Below are 20,711 nucleotides of genomic sequence, written 5' to 3'. Positions count from 1 at the left end.
TCAAGGTCCCCCTGAACTAGCATCTACTCTGCCAATGTCCTTTTCCTAACAAATAGGGAGGAACTAGTTGACAATTTGAAAGTGGAAGGCAGCTTGAGTGAAAGTGATCATGAAATCATAGAGTTCACAATTCTAAGGAAGGGTAGAAGGGAGAACAGCAAAATAGAGACAATAGATTTCAGGAAGGTGGATTTTGGTAAGCTCAGAGAGCTGATAGGTAAGATCCCATGGGAATCAAGACTGAGGGGGAAAAACAACTGAGGAGAGTTGGCAGTTTTTCAAAGAGACATTGTTAAGGGCCCAAAAGCAAGCTATTCCGATGTGTTAGAAAGATAGGAAATATGGCAAAAGACCACCTTGGCTTAACCACGAGATCTTGCATGATCTAAAAATAAAAAAGGAGCCCTATAAAAAATGGAAAGTAGGACAAATTACAAAGGATGAATATAGGCAAACAGCACAGGAATGCGGGGGCAAGATTAGAAAGGCAAAGGCACAGAATGAGCTCAAACTAGCTACCGGAATAAAGGGAAACAGGAAGACTTTTTATAAATACATTAGAAGCAAGAGGAAGACCAAGGAGAGGGTAGGACCACTGGTCAGTGAGGAGGGAGAAACAGTAACAGGAAACTTGGAAATGGCAGAGATGCTCAATGACTTCTTTGTTTCGGTCTTCACCGAGAAGTCTGAAGGAACACCTAACATAGTGAATGCTAGTGGGAAGGCGGCCGCCCCATTCACCCTGCCCTATATCCGCCCCTGATAGCAGTTTTCAGATATCTAAAAGGGTGTCATAAGGAGGAGGGAGAAAACTTGTTCATCTTGGCCTCTGGGGATAGAACAGGAAGCAATGGGCTTAAACTGCAGCAAGGGAGGTTTAGGTTGGACATTAGGAAAAAGTTCCTAACTGTCAGGGTAGTCAAACACTGGAATAAATTGCCCAGGGAGGTTATGGAATCTCCATCTGAGGAGATATTTTAAGAGTAGGTCAGATAAATGTCTATCAGGGATGGTCTAGACAGTATTTGGTCCTGCCATGAGGGCAGGGGACTGGACTCGATGACCTCTCGAGGTCCCTTCCAGTCTAGTATTCTATGATTCTATGTCTCATTCAGATGTTTCTATATTCATCTATTGTTACTAGTGGTTTAGGAATGGAGTGGCTCTTTGGTTTTAAGACAGGAGTGCTTTTGAAAGGAGATCCTTTTGACATTTATTTTTTATTTATTTGTATTACAGGCTCCATTGTGCTAGGCATTGTGCAAACACATAGTAAGGGGCAGTCCCTGTCCTGAAAAGTTTATGATCACGGAATTCTAGAAGAACTGGAAGGGACTTCAAAAGGTCATCTAGTCTATCACCCTGTGCAGAAGCAGGATTAAGTAAACCTAGACCATCCTTGACAGGAGTTTGCCTAACCTAACTAGACCAGGTACAAAAAGGAAAGAGGGAAAACGAGTCACAGGGAGGTGAAGTGTCTTGTCAAATGTTACCCACCAGGCCTGTGCTGGAGCAGGAAGAGAACTTGAGTCTCCTGAATCCCAGTTCAGAGCCTTTACCAACAACCATGATGACTTATCAGACTAAATATCTGTTTCTCTTTATACAAATATAAGCACTAGATACTGTTTAGTAGATGACATTTAAATAAAGATAAATCACAACATAATACCTGATGTATTTAGAGAATTTAATTTTTAAAATTCACCTTACTGCATTGTTAAGGGCGGGGAGTTTCAACACACAAATCAGCAAACTAATAATGGTTTCCCAAAGCAGTATTAACTTGGCTGCATTGCACAAGCTATAGACATGCTATTCTGAGCTAAGTATTACTAATGTGCTTCTAACAGTCATTTCAACTACAGGCAGTCCCCGGGTTACGTACAAGATAGGGACTGTAGGTTTGTTCTTAAGTTGAATTTGTATGTAAGTGGGAACTGGTACATATTGTAGGGGAAACTCTAGCCAAACATTTCTCCAGAGCTCAGTTTTATTCTCCCACACCTCACTTCCCTCAGTCCTTTATTCTCAAGCTGAGGTGTCTGCTGAGAAAAGCCGCTCCGCGTCTCCCTGGTCTGCTGGGGCGGGTGCTAGCTTCGCGTCTCCTTGGTCTGCTGGGGGGAAGCAGCTAGTGCGGGGTTGCCTCACCCCGTTTGTAAGTAGGGATCCGATGTAAGTCGGATCCATGTAACCCGGGGACTGCCTGTACTCTCAATGTGTGGGGAACCTGCTTGCACATGGTGCAATTATACCTGTGCAAAGTAGGCATAAAGTACAGTGCTACCTTTCTGTCTTTGTAGGATTTCATACCTGCTCTATCCCTATGTGGCACAAGTCAGGGGATGTTAGTCTTTTAAACATTTTAAAGTGTCTTAACTATAGTGGGTTTAGATTCTTAACCTTCCTGGTGCAATGATGGTAGCGGGCCAGGTCCTGTGAACCTACACAGAAAATATTATTGTATTAACATTCTCAACACCCTTAAGAGTTAAGTGTAACTTTTCCCATTCACTGTAGTAAGAGTTCCAGCTGCATTCGAAAGGGCTGAATTTGATCCAGTAAAATATTTACTTACCTCAAGAATAATGTGACTAATTTATGTTTATTAGTTCAGTATAAGCATAAGTATTAGTATATTAATTAGCGAGAGTCCTAGGGTGGGACAGGACCATGGCAACAGAATGAGACACAGATGGGAACAAGGGAAGCAGAAAAAGTTGGAAGCAAAGGGGACTGAGAGAGCTGATGATGAAGCAATGCAATGTGGAAGAAAGCAAGGGATGGACCAGAAGATGGGGACAACATGAAGGAAAGAATGAGAGGAAAAGAGATGCTGGTTTTGAAAGGAAAGGGATAGAGTGAAGTGGACATAGAAGGAAAAAATAGAGCTAAAGAAACGAAATAAGGGAATAAATCAGAAAATAATTGCACCAATTTTAAATTGATGCATTTGATTTGTTTTTATTATATTTTTTCCTGGGCAAACCTCATAAAGATATTAGTCTTGCTATATTTAAAGCCCACCAAATCAGTGCACTCTCAGTGATTGCTCCTTGCAGCATGGGTGGGTTATTTTTGGGTGGGGATCAACTCCCTACTGTTTCAATTCCATTTCAGGTAGCAGTGGTGGGAACCCTAGAATAGACAGGGCTCCAGGCAGCTTCCAATTCTCCAGTTATTGTCTCATCTAATTTGCTCAGAGCATGACTACATGCCAGGGTGATGAAAACACTACCAAAAGCCGGCACCTTGTCTGCATGTTTGCTGCTATCAATGGAGCTGAAATAGTATTTGCCCTAGTGGAAAATTTTAGCTATATAAAAATGTAATATTAAGGCCAGTGAAAATTCCTCTGTTCTGGAGTTTGTTTCCCCCTACCACCCCCCCAAACTTTTTGGCTTTTAGAGGAGCTTGCATGGTCTATCCACTCATGTTGGGCCTGATTCTCAGAGGTGCTCAGCATTTGTAGCTCTCGTAGACTTCAATTTGGGTGCACAGCATTTCTGAAAATGAGGCCCATGTATCACCAGTGTAAGCTATTTAATATTAAACTAAGTGAAGATTAAAACATTATAAATCAGACTCAAATCAACAAATCCATTTGGCCTTACTATTGGATTAGAGTTAAATCATCAGATTGATAGCAAAATGATCAATCCTTGTAAAAATTCTAAAGAGTCTAAGAAAGGGAGTCCATTTGGTAGAGAATTTGACCAAATTCAATCAAGTCTATCATTTGAGTGATTAAGTATTTTAAAACTGAAACCAAATTATTATTGAATGTCTGAATCTCAGCTTCAGACCAATTATAAAACTCCCTTCAAAGAGTCCCAATTTTTATATGGTATCTTAACAGAACAGTCTCAGTAAGCAGAAGTTTAAGAATTATTTACTTGAGGATTTTTACATGCAGAACACATTTTAACGAACACTTCCATGAGATTTTTAAGGTTCTTTAAACCTTTTCTTTTTAGCACCTCTTCAGGGTGGGCTTTGAGAGCCCACAGCTATGCTTTCACTTCCACACCCTCAAATAAAGAAAATAAAAAGACTGGACTTTCTCCTGGCCAATCAAAACAAGCCATTAGAAATAGGGAAAATGGGATGTTTAATAATGGGGGAGAGAGAGTTGGTGAAATTTTCAGCTCTTGTAGCCTTTGCAAGTCTCCGGCCAGCAGGAGCTGGAATTTAATTTAAGGAAGCAAGCAGTGATGTTCTGTTGGCACAGCATTTCTCACTAGCAGGCGTTCTTTGGATGCTGGGAAAGACTGGTAAAAGGCTTGGAACAGCCTATTTCTTGATGTCATGACTTCCTCTCTCCAAGCCCCTCAATCTTGTTGACTGGAATGTCAGTTTTTCTTCAGATGGCTTGATGACCCCAAAGGCAAGGCTTCTGGGCCTTTGTTTTGATCCTTAGTGTTTGACTTTTCCTTGCTCTGTCTTGTACCATCTCACTCCAAAGCCTTTAGACCAGTGGTCTCCAACCTTTTTGACCACAAGATCACTTTTTCAATTTAAGTGCACTGTAAGATCTACCTCAAACCAAAATACCCTTGCCCGGTTCCCCCCCCCCCCCCTATTCTCTGTGGCCCTGTCAAGCTCCATTTCTTCTCTGAGGTTTCACCCCGCTCACTCTATCCTCCTTCCTCCCTGAATCTCATTCACTTTCACCAGGGTAGGGTAGGGGGTTGGGTTGTAGGCTCTGGTCTTGGGCCAAAGCATTCGGAGTGTAGGAGGGGATGCTCTGAAGGTAGGGGGCTGGGGTGGATCTCCTGTGAACTTAGGGCTAGGGCATCAGCTTCTGGAGCCCAGGGTGGGAAGTTCAAATCTTGCCTCCCTTCTATCCACTCTGAGTGACCAGACAGCCAACTACAAACAAGGGACCCAACTGAAGGTAGGGAGGTGCTGTGAGTTCTTGAGTGGACTGGGGAATGTGGCATTCCGCTGTGTAGGAAAGATAGAAAATATGGCAAAAGACCAGCTTGGCTTAACAAGGAGATCTTGCACGATCTCAAAATAAAAAAGGAGTCATATAAAAAATAAAAAATGGAAACTAGGACAACTAACAAAGGATGAATATAGGCAAACAACACGGGAATGCAGGGGCAAGATTAGAAAGGCAAAGGCACAAAATGAGATCAAACTAGCTACAGGCATAAAGGGAAACAAGAAGACCTTTTATAAATACATTAAAAGCAAGAGGAAGACCAAGGACAGGGTAGGCCCACTGCTTAGTGAGGAGGGAGAAGCAGTAACAGGGAACTTGGAAATGGCGGAGATGCTCAATGACTTCTTTGTTTCGGTCTTCACCGAGAAGTCTGGAGGTGTGCCTAACGTAGTGAATACAAGCAGAGAGAGGGTAAGTTTAGAAGATAGGATACACAAAGAACAAGTTAAAAATCACTTAGGAAAGTTAGATGTCAGCAAGTCACCAGGTCCTGATGAAATGCATCCCAGGATACTCAAGGAGCTGATAGAGGAGGTATCTGAGCCTTTAGCTATGATCTTTGAAAAATCATGGCAGACAGGGGAGATTCCAGAAGACTGGAAAAGGGCAAATATTGTGCCCATCTATAAAAAGGGGAATAAGAACAACCCAGGAAATTATAGACCGGTCAGTTTAACGTCTGTCCCAGGGAAGATAATGGAGCAGGTAATTAAGGAAATCGTATGCAAACACTTGGAAAGTAATAAAGTGATAGGGAATAGCCAGCATGGGTTTGTGAAGAACAAGTCATGCCAAACTAATCTGATAGCTTTCTTTGATAAGATAACGAGCCTTGTGGATAAGGGAGAAGCGGTGGATGTCATATACCTAGACTTTAGTAAGGCATTTGATACGGTCTCGCATGATATTCTTATTGATAAACTAGGCAAATATAACTTAGATTGGGCCACGATAAGGTGGGTGCATAATTGGCTGGATAACCGTAGTCAGAGAGTTGTTGTTAACGGTTCTAAATCCTGCTGGAAAGGGATAACAAGTGGAGTTCCTCAAGGGTCTGTTTTGGGACCCATACTATTCAATATCTTCATCAATGATGTAGATATTGGGATAGAGAGTACTCTTATTAAGTTTGCAGATGATACCAAACTGGGTGGGGTTGCGACTTCTTTGGAGGATAGGGACATAATTCAAAATGACCTTAGCAAGTTAGAGAAATGGTCAGAGGTAAACAGGATGAGGTTTAATAAAGAGAAATGCAAAGTGCTCCACTTAGGAAGGAACAATCAGTTCCATACATACAAGATGGGAAGCGACTCTCTAGGAAGGAGCATGGCGGAAAGGGATCTAGGGGTCATAGTGGACCACAAGTTGAATATGAGTCAACAGTGTGATGCTGTTGCAAAAAAAGCAAATATGATTCTAGGTTGTATCAACAGGTGTGTTGTAAGCAAAACTCGTGAAGTCATTCTGCCGCTCTACTCTGCACTAGTTAGGCCTCAGCTGGAGTACTGTGTCCAGTTCTGGGCGCCACATTTCAAGAAAGATGTGGAGAAATTGGAAAGGGTACAGAGAAGAGCGACAAGAATGATTAAAGGTCTAGAGAACATGACCTATGAAGCCAGGCTTCATGAACTGGGCTTGTTTAGTTTGGAAAAAAGAAGATTAAGGGGGGACATGATAGCGGTTTTCAAATATCTAAAAGGGTGTCACAAGGAGGAAGGCGAAAATTTGTTCCTCTTGGTTTCTGAGGACAGGACAAGGAGTAATGGGCTTAAAGTGCAGCAGGGGAGGTTTAGATTGGACATTAGGAAAAAATTCCTAACTGTCAGGGTGGTCAAATATTGGAATAAATTGCCAAGGGAGGTGGTGGAATCTCCCTCTCTGGAGATATTTAAGAACAGGTTAGATAGACATCTGTCAGGGATGGTGTAGACGGAGCTTGATCCTGCCTTGAGGGCGGGGGGCTGGACTCGATGACCTCTCGAGGTCCCTTCCAGTCCTATTATTCTATGATTCTATGATTTGTCTGGGGAGCACAGGGTTGGGGACTTCAGTCCTCCTCCCATGCTCACCCTGGTAGCAGTCAGACGGCCAACACGTGATAAGGGATCTGCTGAATGTAAGGAGGTGGGTTGGGTTCTGGAGTGGAGTGGAGTGGAGTGAAGTAGGGGTTAGGGCATGTGCAAGGTGGCGTATTCAAGTCCCACCCACCTTGGGAGCAGCTGGACAGCCAACCCAGACTGGCCCAGAGATGGAGCTGGCTCCTGCATTAGGAAGGCAGCATAAGGGACCCACTGGAGGTAGGGAGGCAGAGTGGGATCTCCAGTGAACTCTGGGATTGGATCCTTGCCCATTCAGGCAGTGGCTGGGTAGCCAACACCAGCTGCCCCAAGGATGAACCTGGCTCCCACATTCTGAAAGCAGGATAAAGGGACCTGTGGGAGATGGGGTGGGCTTTGTAGTAGACTAGGGATTATTGCATTTGTCAGGGGGGAGTGCAGGGTTGGGGGCTTGAGTCCTGCCAGCCCACCCTGGGAGCGGCCAGCCAGCTGCCCCAGGGATGGAGAAGCAGAGTTAAGACAGACCTGCTGCTACCCTGGCTCTGCACCATCCCTGAAAGCAGCTGGCATGTACAGCAGTGGCTCCATGTGCTGCCCCTCATCTACAGGCCCTCACCCCACAGCTTCCACTAGCCATGGTTCTCCATTACTGATCAATGGGAACTGCAGGAGTGGTGTCCCCAGGCAAGGACAGCATGTAGAGATCCCCTGCTCTGACTTTCTCAGGGGTTGCAGGGATATGCCAGACACTTCCAGCAACAACAACCAAAGGGATAATTACTCCAGATATAACAGGTTAGGCAATTTAGAACTCACTACTCAAAGAATTAAATGTAAGCATAAGAGAGAAATGAAAGTTATGAAATGCACAGACAAATCAAAAACCAAAAATTATCCCACTTTGCAAGCAGTAAAGTAGTAACAACCCCCCATCTCATCAGGAGATGAGAGGGAAGGACAATGTGTGTTTGTGAGAATGACAGAGAGACACACAGGTTGTGAGAGTGACAGATTTGCATTGTCTATCTCCCTCCATCCCCTTCTCTCTGTGTGGATATGGGGTACAGGAATAGGGGGAGGAAGGACACCTGGACATCAATGCCCCCCTCTTCTCCCTCCCACACCCTGCACAGAAAGTAGGAGGCTCCCAAGGGGCAGCTCCAAGACAGAGGGCAGGAGCAGCATGACAGGGTGGAAGGGCAACTGAAGTGCCAGCACTTGATGGCTTCCCAACCAAACCAGTCAGGATCCCCTGTCAGAGACTCCAAGGTCTACCTGTAGATTCCGATCTACTGGTTGGTGACCACTGCTTTAGACAATCAGGTGTGAATGTACAGTTACCTTCCTGTTGCTTTCCTGTTTTGGAACTGAGCTACAGTTGAGACAACTTATCTTGGATCCGAAATCTAAAGCTTGATAGAGAAAGTTCAAGATGAAATCCATTTATAATTTTTATATAAGGTCTGTTTACCTTAAAATAAGCAATTATTAATGAACAGGACTACTCTAACACATAAAGTTATCACATGTCAATGTTTGGCTTTGAACACCATTCTCTGGTTGACTGCAAGCTGTAGAAATCTGACCCATGAGGTCTCTCAAATCCCAAGCTTAAAATAAGGGTTGTTTTACTGCATGGTGTATGGGAGAGATGTCCGTCACCTAACAATATCTGGGCAACATATTTTTCCATACATTAAAACACTGGTTTAGACCCAAGAAGCCACTGCTATCCTCCTCCTTTTAGGTGCCTTAGGAAAGCTCATTGTGAAAACATGTTTAGCGTTGATCTGCAAGTTTTTGTACCTTTAACCAATGTTTCTTATCCTTGTCTTAGGATATTTTTCTGGTCTGAATTTATTAAAAAGACTTAGTAAGCCCTGTTATGAGATTTAATTTTTCACTGGGTTGGGGGTGCTGGTTTATTTTAGGATATGGGAAACCAGATGTTTGTGTAGGTACTACATATTGCCTAAGGAAAGAGAAGGGGAGTTACCAGTACCAGAAAGTGGCCATTTTGGATAGAGGAGCAAAACCGTATGGCCTAAGAGCCTCCATGTTAGAAAGTTAGAGGCTGGTGATGAAAACACACCATCATAACAGCTTCTTGGATTCCTTTGGGTCTTACAGCTGTGCAGTTGGCTTGAATGTTATACACTGTTGGATGAGAACATGGATGGTAACATTTGGAGAGCCTCTCTTGAGTGTTGATCCAAAGTCACTTGAAGTCAATGGAAGATTTTTAATTGACTTCAGTAAGCTTTGTTTCCTACCTTTTGAGAGGCGGTGACAACCCTGGCTCCACACTTGCTGAACCACACGTGCCTTGTACGTCTGAAAAGCTAAACTCTGCATCTGTAATCAGGGGCCTATTTTTGGTGGCTACTGCCTAGGGTATTCAACAAAAATACTGGACACATTTGACATTACATCACAATCTACGTTACATCTTATTTAGAAAATACCGGACATTTATATTTTCTCATTTATATTTTCTGTTTGTTTCCTGAACAGAAAGCTCAAATACGGCACTGTCCAGTTCAAAACTGGACACCTGGCAACCCTACTACTGCCTTAAAAACTAGATGCATCCAAATTCACATTGGAAACTTGCTGACAGTTAATTTGCAAATTAGGGCAACCAATTAAGATCACATTTTAATATCCTGATTTACATATTTGGCAATTTGAGTGAGATCTAGAGAAAACATTCTAGTGTGTAAAGGTTTGTTGGCATGAGTTTGTGTTGGCTACACTACTTCATGAGAGGCAAAAAACATCCCTAATTTATACCAATAAAACCTTTACCCTGCACCTAACCAGCATGAATTCTTTGCATTCAGCACATTGTAGAAAAGCTATCTTGGAAATGTTTGAGAGAGTTTATAAAGTGCTGTTTGATACTATGTTTTGTATCCCTCTCCCAGTAAAGCCAGAGGCTTTAATTATTATCTCTCCAGACACAGGAGAGAGACGGATACTGGAGCCAAAGATTCAAGGACAATCTTGAGCTAAATGCAAGATGCATTAGGAATATCTGTGTTACTCCTTCTCAACAAGGATGAGGCAAGAGAAAGAAGAAATCGAATCATTTCAGAAGGCTCAGGCCTAAAAACCAAACGTCCCAACACTCATTGCACTCACACAGGTCCCCTTTGCCTGCTGCTTTGTCTTAGGTCAGGAGTGGGGTTGCCAGATGGTTTCAGAAAACACACACACACACACACACACACACACACACCCCTCCCCCCGAGAAATAAGCAAAAAAACCAAACAAACCCAGCATGGCCCCTTTCAGAAACGCGTGGTGAAGCTTTTTGGCCCTAATAGGCTGCCGGCGGCCACCCGCCATCTTACCTCCCTGCGTGGGGCCGGACAGCTCCCCTGTGGAACTCGGTAAGCACCCGGGATTTTTGCCTTCTGGCCGGGAAAAAATCAGAAAGTACCAGACATTTTAGGTATCTGGTATTTTCTGCATTTTTTTACCAGACAGGAGGCGAAAATATGAACTGTCTGGTTCAATACCGGACACCTGGCAACCAAGTCAGGAGAAGAGCTGTCTGTAGTGTTGTATCAGATATACAGAGAGAGGAGTGATTCTTTCTGAGCTACGTATTAGAAACTGAGATTCATTGGGTCATTGTAGTACTCAGCTAATGCACTCTAGGGGAGGAGGCAAAGCCTGAAGCAAAACACTCTTTAAAGTTTAAAACAATGCAGCTAAACACAGTATTGAGGGTGGGATGGATAGATAAAAAGAGCATCCCCCTGAGAGAGATGGCCTGAACTGACAGTGCTGCAAAGGCTACAAATCCCTGAAGGATAAAACAACTTGCTTCATGATTCCCAAAGCCACCATGGCAGTCCTAGTCCATGCCAAGATTCCCATCATTCCATAAAGAACTCACTGACCCTCCAAAAAGGCCTCCAGGCTTCTACATGTTTTTCCCTAGTGAAAGTGAAAATCAGCAACATTCTTACTCAGGTGCCACTGGCCACACGTTTTTTGTGGACACTTCTGTGGAATTCATCAGTCACTTAGCCATAGCAACAGCTGCAAACAGGAGAGAATTGAAGGCTATGCCTATTATTCAGGGCGTAGTCAGGCTAAATAATTACACACATCTGCCAAATTCAGCAGAGACCAATGTGAGGTAGATGTAGACTGAAATGAGAAAACGCTAAAATGAAAATTCTCTCATAAGTCTGTACTTCTCTTGTGATTGCATGAGGTGTGCCTTTTGCCAATACCAACAGAATAAACTATCCAAAAGATGAAAGCTATGGGGAAGGTATCCCAGAGGAAGAAAACCATGTTGCAGGGCAACATCTCAGGACAATTCTTGTTCAGGCAAAATCTGTGACTGTCTGGAAAAACAAGCTTTATGTGATTGTCAAACTTTTGCCTTCAATAACAGACTTTACATCTGGCAGATCAGTGGGCATGAAGAGCATCTGAACCCTTGGAACTATCAAGTCAACCACAAGGAAGATGTATATGGCCCCTTGAAATCTAGGAGCCCTCTGAAAAGCTTGTGTCTATGAAAAGTCCAGATCATCTCCTGGATGTAGCAGGGCTGCTCTCCAAGGATGAAAGGTTGGTAGATGTACTCTATCTATTTTATGATTGCCAAGAGTCAGTTAGGCCATTATAGATCTGAAGCAAATCAAATTCAGGAAGGGAAAGTCTGGTTTAAATATCAGCAGTGATTAAGAAAGTAAGAATGGCCATATTGGGTCAGACCAAAGCTCTGTGTGGCCCAGTGTCCTGTCTTCAAGAGCAGCCAAAGCCAAATGCTCCAGAGGAAATGAACAGTACATCAAGTGATCCATCCCCCTGTCACCCATTCCCAGCTTCTGGCAAACAGTGACTAAGGCCATCAGCCTAGCCCCTCCTGGCTAATAGCCACTGATGGACCTAACCTCCATGAACTTATCTAGTCCTTTTTTTTTTTTTTTTTTTTTTTTAAAGTCATGTTAGTCTTGACCTTCACAACATCCTCTGGCAAAGGATTCTACTAGGGGAATTTGACATCTATACACTCCTTTGCATTATTCATGTTGGAGGTATCTACTCTTCTGCTACAATGGAATGTGCTGGTAAAACAACACACTATCGCTCAGGCTTGTCTCTTTTCTCTGAGAATTTTCATCAATGTGTTAGTGGCTTACATGTCTTTTCCAATTTAGACAACATCCTCATCAAGACTGAGAACCAGGAAGGAACTAGAGATGGCTACAGAGTTCATAAAATTCCTGATTTCCCACAGATTTTGAGTCAATTACCAGTAATTTCTCAGACTCGGATGAATCATGGCAGTGGAAATGTGTCATGCTGCAACAGCACGGATGCCTAAGAAGGGCCATCTTTCCTAGTGGCTGCTCCCTGTTCTATATTATGCCATAACTCAGTTGTGATGTGACAATCCTGGCAGATGCGTTTGTCCACCTTCTCAAAGATAACATTAGGTGCCAGATACACAGAATGGATCAAATGTGATTTAACGTTGTGTAAACCCCTCCAATATTAAATCTAATCCACTCACAGAGATGATGCAATTGTAGATTTATCCATCTTCCCTTCATATAGATAGAACCCTTGATTGGGTTGTGGGGGAGTTTTGTTTTTGGATATAAGGTTTTTGGTCAAATGGTTTTAATCATATAAAATGGTGCAAATGTTTTCTGCTAATGAACTTGGGACGGGGGGCAGTTCTCTTGAGACATTCCTTCCTGGGAGAGGCACAGCTCCACCCAGCGAGGCACTCAGATAGCATGGTGATGGGGCATATGTAGCACTCAACTAGTAAGATGCCCTGTGTATTATCAACCCATTTGCACAGAGCACAAAGCTCATCCCAGAGTTGAAGGCACCCAATGAAAAATGGCTTTGAAAAGCCTTTTATTCTGACAATTTTTAAACTTCTTGCTTTCTCTCTCTCAGATATTTAGGCTACTAAGGATGCCAATCACTATTGTGTCACATGAAGATTTTCATTAACCCCTTTTCCTTCAGATGGTTCAACAAGAAAAATAAAGCAGTCAGGTGACCCTCAAATTTGAGGGCTTCTTTGTAACTAATTTCCCTTCTATAATTTCTCATGTTACTATGGAGGCAAGTCTGTGGGTAAGCCATATAGGGACTGGAATAGGCTGGCAGTTTTTGCTTGGAACATCCTCTGCCCTATTAGCTGATGTTCACCCTGATGTGAAAATGTTAAATGGGTTTGCTGACTCATTAATGCAGCTGGCTTATCACCTGGACCTGCATATTAGAAAGTTTGAGTCTACAAGTTCTTCTTGCCATGTAGTAAAAGAGAGGCCTACTAGGAAACTGGAGTGGGACTCAGATCTGTAGCCCTGCCTAGCTCTGTCACAGATTTCCTGTGTGACCATGGGCAGATCACTTAATCTGCCCTGTGCCACAACGCTCATCTGTAAAATGAAGTAGTACTTCCTAGCCTCACAGGGAGGTTGTGCAGATATATTCATTGATGTTTGTAAAGCTCCAGCACTTTGGTCATTGGGACCACAACAGTATCTAAAAGATAAAGAGGAGAGGTGAAAGGGACTTAGACTTGCTCCTGGTCAGTAAGGAGTGCCACACCTACTACTTAACCTTTTATATAGCCTCTGCTCACACTTGCTCTGAAAGGCATATAGTAGTCAAGGTGAGAAATTAGCAAGACTTATTACCCAGCATTTTAGCAGTGGATATAGAGAGAAAATTATCCTACTTGGAGCTAAGTGATAAGGAAAGTATTCTAATGCCATAATAAAAATGACTTGGATGTTCTCCCAGATAAAGTTTTCTGCTATGGGAAATTGAGGAAGAGCCTGAGAATGGTAGTAACATTTATTAGAGGCTTTGGGGATTGTTTGGCTTTCTGACCAAAAGACACAACAAAGCTTGGAAGTATGTAGGGTGAAAAGAAGAAAAATCAAATGAAAGAAGGGTGTAAGACAATGCCTTTGTACAGAAAATCAATCATGTTCAGCACAAAAAATTAAAACAAGAGGGCATCATATATATAGTAGCCCAATGTCTGAGAGTCTGTAATGCTGTAGTGTTACAGTCTTGCCTCTGGGGGGCACTCTTGCCTCCTGCCGTGGTGCTCGGCTGAGTTCCTCCGCGGCGGCCTGGCCGAGTGGTGCAGAACTCAGCCGAGCACCACGGCGGAAGGGGAAAGGGGGCGGGGCAGTGATGTACATGGCCCTGCCCTCTTCCCCTTCCGCCATGGTGGTCGGCTGAGTGCTGCACGCTCAGCCGGGCTGCCGCGGGGGAGGCCAAACAGCCGCTTGCTTCCCCGCAGTGGCCTGGCTGAGCGGCGCAGAACTCAGCCGAGGGCCATGGCAGGAGGGGAAGGGGGGTAGGGTGGTGACATACATGGCCCCGCCCCCTGGCCTTGTACGTTCCTGGGATAGGGTGTAAAAAAAACGGACACCCTTGATTGGGGCAGGAGGGGAGAGGGACCGGCCAGGAGAGGAGTGGGGCTGGCTGGGGGGGGGGGGAGGAGCAGAACTGTGGGGGTTCAGAGGCAGTGTAGCTGGCCAGCGGGAAGCAAAGCTGGTTGGGGGTGGGGGTCAGAGGCCGTGGGGCTGGCCGGCGGGAAGCAAAGCTGGTCGGGGGTGGGGGTCAGAGGCCGTGGGGCTGGCCGGCGGGAAGCAAAGCTGGTTGGCGGGGGTGAGGGTCAGAGGCCGTGGGGCTGGCTGTAAGAAATCAGGAGGAGGAACTGGCTGGTGGAGGGCAGGGAGAAGGAATTGGCCGGCAGGGAGCTGGACTCACCCGGGCACGTGCAGATGAAAGGGTGCTGCCCGCCCCACTCATGCTTCCCTGATGGAGACAGAGAAGAGCGGAGAGAGAGTGAGAGGCAGGAGGGGGAGAAGAGAAAGAAAGAGACGGAGTGAGAGGCAGAAGGCAGAGGAGAGCTGAGAGGGGGGGAGGCAGGAAGAGGAGGGGAGAGAGAGAGACGGAGCGAGAGACCGGAGGCTCAGGAGAGAAGTCTGACTTGGAGAAGAGACCTGAAAATCCCATCTTATGATGGGCTAATTGGCTAGTACAATGTTAAAAAGCAATACATTTAAGACATCCTCTAATGTATATCCAATGAGTTTATGAAGAAGCATCTGCTTAGATAAGTCTGTGTTCGAGCAATAATCAAGCAAAAACTCACTCTGTGATGCAAACAAATGATTCTGTATAATTAATAAAATGTAATACGGTGGTGTCCTTTTAAAATAAGCATTTTTTCAGTGTTTTTCAAACTGTTTCCTCTAGTTCCCCTGTAGGATAGTATCAGAAGTGGATTAAGGTTTCCTGGTGCTCTGAGCCAGAGCAAGTGGAGGGCTCCTCCCCACCCTTTCCACCTGCAGTCCTGCCCCTGTTCTGAGCTTTACCTCAACACCACCCCTTTCTGCCCCTTCTCAGAGCCAATCCCTGTTCCACCCAAGGTCCCTCTCATCTTGCCCCCTTTTCGCACTGCCCCAAGACCAGAGAAGCCCTGTCCTCATGCCACAGCCCCAAAGCGGTAGCAGGAAGTGAGAGCCCCTCCAATTCTAGGACTACAGCAGGGTTTCAGGTGTTGGGATTTCCCCCACAATCTCCTATGCTTCTGTGGAGGACCCAGATCAGGGCTGAGGGACTTTTCCCACCATTTCTGCTGGAGAGCAGTCTCAGTCATGGGGGCTTCCCCTGTTGCTGCTCTGTGGCTTCTGTTAGGGATGGATGGGGGCACTGGGGCCTGCTTCTAAAAAGCATCCTTCATCCCACCTGCCCAATGGCTGGAGTTCTGGGTTTTTGTCCCTTGGTAGCAAATTTTTTGAAGGGCTCTACAGTTGGCTGGGGCACCTAGGACCTGGCCCTATCTGACTAATCTACCACTCAATATGGCCTTCTGACTAATCTACCACTCAATATATTGGATAATAACTTGCCTTGTGGGAATGTTATGCCTCCTCTTGTAGCACCCAGTATTGGCTACAGTTGAAGCTAAAATATCAGTCAAGATGGACCTTTGGGGCCTGTTTCAGAAGGCTGCTGGATTATATGGCCCATAGATCTAAGTATGAGTATGAGTTTGACAAGATGCACTAATGGTCATTTCCTGTTTGGCAGTTCTTATGCTCTTCTGTTGCTCAGTAATTATTTGTACTTTCCTTTTAACCTGTAGGAAGTGCTAATTTTGGTGGGATTGTGGGGGTGGTATAAAGTGGCAGTGAGAGCTTCTGGCCATTGGGAGCCAGTCAGTCATTGTGAAGGGAATCCTGACCAGCTTACATGCTGCTGTGCAGCCCTCCCTCATCCCCATCTGCCCTCCTGATATGACCTATCTTGTAAAGTGTGTATATAACTAAATAGTACCATAAGCTATCAGCACACCTAGAGTCTTGTATGCAGGAGCCAGGGCGTCAGGAGCTCATACCCCACACAGGTAAGTAATTCCTGTGTCCCCCAAGCCACTGTTCCCCTCTCCCACAGTGTGTTTTTTCCAGTGTTCTCCCACTTAGTTCTAGTCTATCTCTGAATCCAGAAATTCCTCTCCTTCAGCTTTGGAATCACCCATGTTGCCATCTGGGACTGTCTGGCAACATGGGTGATCCAGCTCTGTTCTGTTTCTATGACCAAAATGCAAGGGGCATTTTATGAGTAGGCTTTTATAACACTGCTTATCACTCTAGTATCTACCAAGAGCTGTTTTAGCCCCTCCTGGTGTCAGTATTATCCCAGGAGTTCTGCCCTCCTTCCCCTACTCCTGTATTTAGCTGCTGATTCTCCGCAGACTGCTCTCCTAGCTCTCTCCCTGTGATCCAGGTAAATTCCTACAGTCTCTCTGAGCTGGGAATATTGTGTGCCTGGAAGGTGGGGGGGAGGTTGCACATCACCTGACCTCCTTCAGCCAATTCACTGAGACAAGACGTCAAGTTAATGAGCCCTCAGGCCTATAATTAGCTGTCAATTACCTCAAATTAATCAACTCCTCGCCTAATTAAGCACTATCGGCAGGTGGGCAAAAAACGGGCCATTGTGTGGAAGCCATGAGAAAAGCATGGCTGGCAAACTTGGTTAGTATCAGCAGTGCATTCCCTGCCTCACTGCACCACAGACACCAGGACAGCCAGGCACTTCTTAAAGGCACACAATCTTCTTTTTTTCCACAACAGCTTCTATGCCCGCTCCAGACGAGGCATGAGAGGGTTGTAGAAATGATGTAGGTTTCATTGTTCTCTTTGCATTTTCCTCAAGATTTGTGTTTATGGCAAGTTTGAATAGGGGAGTTGTCCCCAAGCATACAGAGAGACTGGTCCTCCAGGGATAGGACCATCAGAGTCCCTCTCTGTAGAGGAATTTCCATTGGGCTGCGCATATGGACCAGCGTGCCATACCCCACGCAGTGAAATGCCTGCAAGCTGCATGGAAACTTTTTTAAAAAACACCATAATAGAGGCTAAAAACTATTTGTACATCCCAATTTTTTTTTTAAGTAAGAGGGTCAATGTGAAATACCACCATGGATAAACAACAGAGTGAAAGAGGTGGCTAGAGATGAAAAGACTTCCTTTAAAAATTGAAAGTCAAATTCTAGTGAGGAAACTAGAAAGGAGCATAAACTCTGGCAAGTCAAGTGGAAAAATATAATTAGGCAAGCCAAAAAAGAATTTGAAGTGCAACTAACAAAAGACAAAAAAGCGAACAGCAATTTTGTTTTAAGTACGTCACAAGCAGGAAGCCTGCCAAACTATTGGTGGAGCCACTGGATGATGGAGGTTGCTAAAGAAGCACTAGAAGAGAAGTTTTTGTGGAGAAGGTAAATTAATTCTTTGCATAGGTCTTCACTGCAGAGGATGCGAGAGAGATTCCCATATTGGAGCCGTACTTTTCAGGTGGCAAATCTGAAGCACTGTCTCAGATTGAGGTGTCAGTGCAGGTGGTTTTGGAACTAAGGGCATGTCTGCACAGCAGCGTTATTTCAGAATAACTAGCGTTATTTTGAAATAACAAAGTAAGCACTACAGACACCAGGACAGGCAGGCACTTCTTAAAGGCACACAGTCCTTTTTTTTTCACAACAGCTTCTATCCCCTGCTCCAATGGAAATTCCTCTCCAGAGAGGGACTCTGGTGGTCCTATCCCTGGTGGACCCATCTTTCTGTATGCTTGGGGACAGCTCCCCTGTTCAAACTTGCCATAAACACAAATCTTGAGGAAAATGCAAAGAGAACTATGAAACCTACATCATCACAGTAAATGCATTATTTTGAAATAATATTGAAATAACGGGGATCTTATTCCAACTTCTGTAACCCTCATTTTACGAGGAATATGACTAACTATTTTGAAATAGGGTGTGTCGAGATAGGGCAGCGGGAGTTATTTCAAAATAAGTGGCCTCCAGGGCTTCCCAGAGGTGCCCTGCTGGCTACTCTGTCCACACTCATCAGAACTCTGTAGTTTGCCTTCCCTGACAGCTCTTAAAGCTGCAGCCACAGGGGAAAGAGCTTGAGGCACACAGCAGGCCCTGCTATTCCTGTGCCACACTGCAGCACCCTGTTCTGCCCTACGTTTGCAATGGTATACCCTAGCATGCCATCCAAAGCCTCCATAGCTGCCAGCCCAGCTGCAGCCAGCTCCCAAGCCCCTGCCCAGGGCTGAAAGAGGAGGGCACCTTTATGGACTTACCCAGAGATGCTGGATCTCATTGAGATCTGGGGGGAGCAGTTCAATGTGCTGGATCTCTGCGTCAGATGGCATAATGTCAACGTCTATGGCAGCATGGCCGACAGCCTGGTCCCGAGGGGGCACAGCCACACTCTGGACCAGGTCAGAATGAAGATCAAGGAGCTCCGACAGGCTTATGCCAAGGCCAAGGAAAGGAGTTCCTGGTCAGGAGCAGCACCCTCCTGCTTTTAAAACCTGCTGGATGGCATCCTGATGGGGGGCAGGTTGCCTCGTCTCCACTCCCCTCATCATCGACTCCAGCCTGGAGACACCTGTTGTCAGCCTCCAGGAGGGCATGGCTGTGGAGGAGGAGGAGGAAGTGGCCAGCACCCACACCATGCCCACTAGCCAGGACCTCACTCTGTCCCTGGAGTTAGTACCCCCATCCCAGGATGTTACCCAGAGCTTGGATGAGGCTGGGGAAGGCCCATCAAGTGAGTTGCACTACTTTCCCTGGATACACATAGGCATGGGGGTGGAGGAGTGTGTAGCCCCTTGCCACGCCTCGCCCAGCTTTCTCGGCCTGGGAATCGCACAGCAGCCTGTGCACATGGCTGTACATGGAGCGCCAGTCCAGAGCAAACAGCCGCATTGAGGCAGCCACTCAGGAACCTCGCACTCCTGCTCACAGGGCTTCTGGAGAGGCCTGCCACTTAGGAAGGAACAATCAATCTCTCACATACAGACTGGGAAGCGAATGTCTAGGGAGGAGTACTGCAGAGAGGGATTGAGGGGCCATAGTGGACCACAAGCTAAATATGAGTCAACACACAGTGTGATGCTATTGCAAAAAGAGTAAACATGATTCTGGGCTGCATTAACAGGAATGTCGTGAGCAAGACATGAGAAGTTATTCTTCTGCTCTACTCTGCACTGATTAGGCCTCAGTTGGAGTATTGTGTCCAGTTCTGGGCACCACATTTCAAGAAAGATGGGGAGAAATTGAAGAAGGTTCAGAGAAGAGCAACAAGAATGATTAAAGGCCTAGAGACCTATGAAGGCAGACTGAAAGAATTGGGCTTGTTTAGTTTGGAAAGGAGAAGACTGAGAGGGGACACGATAGTGGTTTTTAGGTATCTAAAAAGGTGTCACAGGGAGAAAAATTGTTCTCCTTGGCCTCTGAGGATAGGACAAGAAGCAATGGACTTAAACTGCAGCAAGGGAGGTTTAGGTTGGACATTAGGAAAAACTTCCTGTCAGGGTGGTCAAACACTGGAATAAATTGCTTAGGCAGGTTATGGAATCTCCATCTCTGGAAATATTCAAGAGCAGGTTAGATAGACATCTATCAGGAATGGCAGATGGTACTGGGTCCTCCCATGAGGGCAGAGGACTGGACTCAATGATCTCCCAAGGTCCCTTCCAGTTCTAGTGTTCTATGATTGTATGATTCCAACCCCGTGGAGGAACACCTTCCCACTACAAGCCACCACTAGCGAGAATGGGGTCACAGACGCACACTCAGCAGTGCCGCACACAGCACATGGGCATGCCAACACTCCTGGGGCACCATGAACTCCCAGGCCAGCGTGGTGAGATGAGAAACCTGCTGGGAGGTAATGGGGAGAAAGTGGCAGGGATCCCAAGAGCACCCTCCCCGGCAAGTGGTGTCTGCTGCTCACACAGCCCTCCCCAAATGCCCTCCCCTGCTCCTCCAGCAGACAGGGGTACAAGTCCTCTCCCTGTGGGACACCAGTACTGCCGGACCTGGCATGTGTGTGGCATGGAGCCACCTTATCATCCCTCTTCCGCCTGCAGGCTCCTGGCCTGACCGGCACCTTCCCATGCAAGCTTGTCCCTGGGATGTGGGGATGTGCTTGACCTGGGACGTTCATGCCCCTGCAATACAGGCCCGCTCTCTAGGCCACAGATGGCCTTACTGGAAGCACATAGCCATTGTCAGAACCGAGACCTTTCCTTGACAGCTCAGAGATGAGGGCTGGGTTTCCAGCATCCTGTCTCCTAGGATGATGCCCTTCCTACT

General features: G+C 45.6%; 1 protein-coding gene and 1 long non-coding RNA gene across 5 annotated transcripts in view; one reads left to right on the top strand and one right to left on the bottom strand.

Annotated features, from left to right (window-relative positions):
• LIN52 (lin-52 DREAM MuvB core complex component) overlaps nt 1-20,711 on the top strand; it is a 132,641-nt gene that overhangs the window by 88,303 nt on the left and 23,627 nt on the right. Inside the window, exon 6 of one of the 4 annotated variants that reach the window (XR_012903387.1) lies at nt 11,451-11,608. The exons of 1 other annotated variant lie outside the window; for it this stretch is intronic. Coding sequence is in view for 1 of the 3 variants with exons in the window: in XM_075926882.1 (XP_075782997.1) it covers nt 11,451-11,470 (20 nt within the window). In the remaining 2 variants the exon portion in view is untranslated. Of the gene's footprint in view, nt 1-11,445; nt 11,638-20,711 lie in introns of those variants that run through there. 2 more of the 4 variants (XR_012903388.1, XM_075926882.1) reach the window with 2 other exon arrangements.
• On the bottom strand, nt 4,352-12,382 carry LOC112544894 (uncharacterized). The gene is made up of 3 exons (XR_003088255.2): nt 12,298-12,382; nt 8,353-8,423; nt 4,352-4,488 (listed from the first exon to the last, which is right to left on the bottom strand). It is a non-coding gene; the product is annotated as an uncharacterized LOC112544894 (long non-coding RNA).

Source organism: Pelodiscus sinensis, chromosome 4 (assembly GCF_049634645.1).
Source record: "Pelodiscus sinensis isolate JC-2024 chromosome 4, ASM4963464v1, whole genome shotgun sequence".
Taxonomy (NCBI): Eukaryota; Metazoa; Chordata; order Testudines; family Trionychidae; genus Pelodiscus; species Pelodiscus sinensis.
This window is presented reverse-complemented; position numbering and strand designations above follow the sequence as displayed.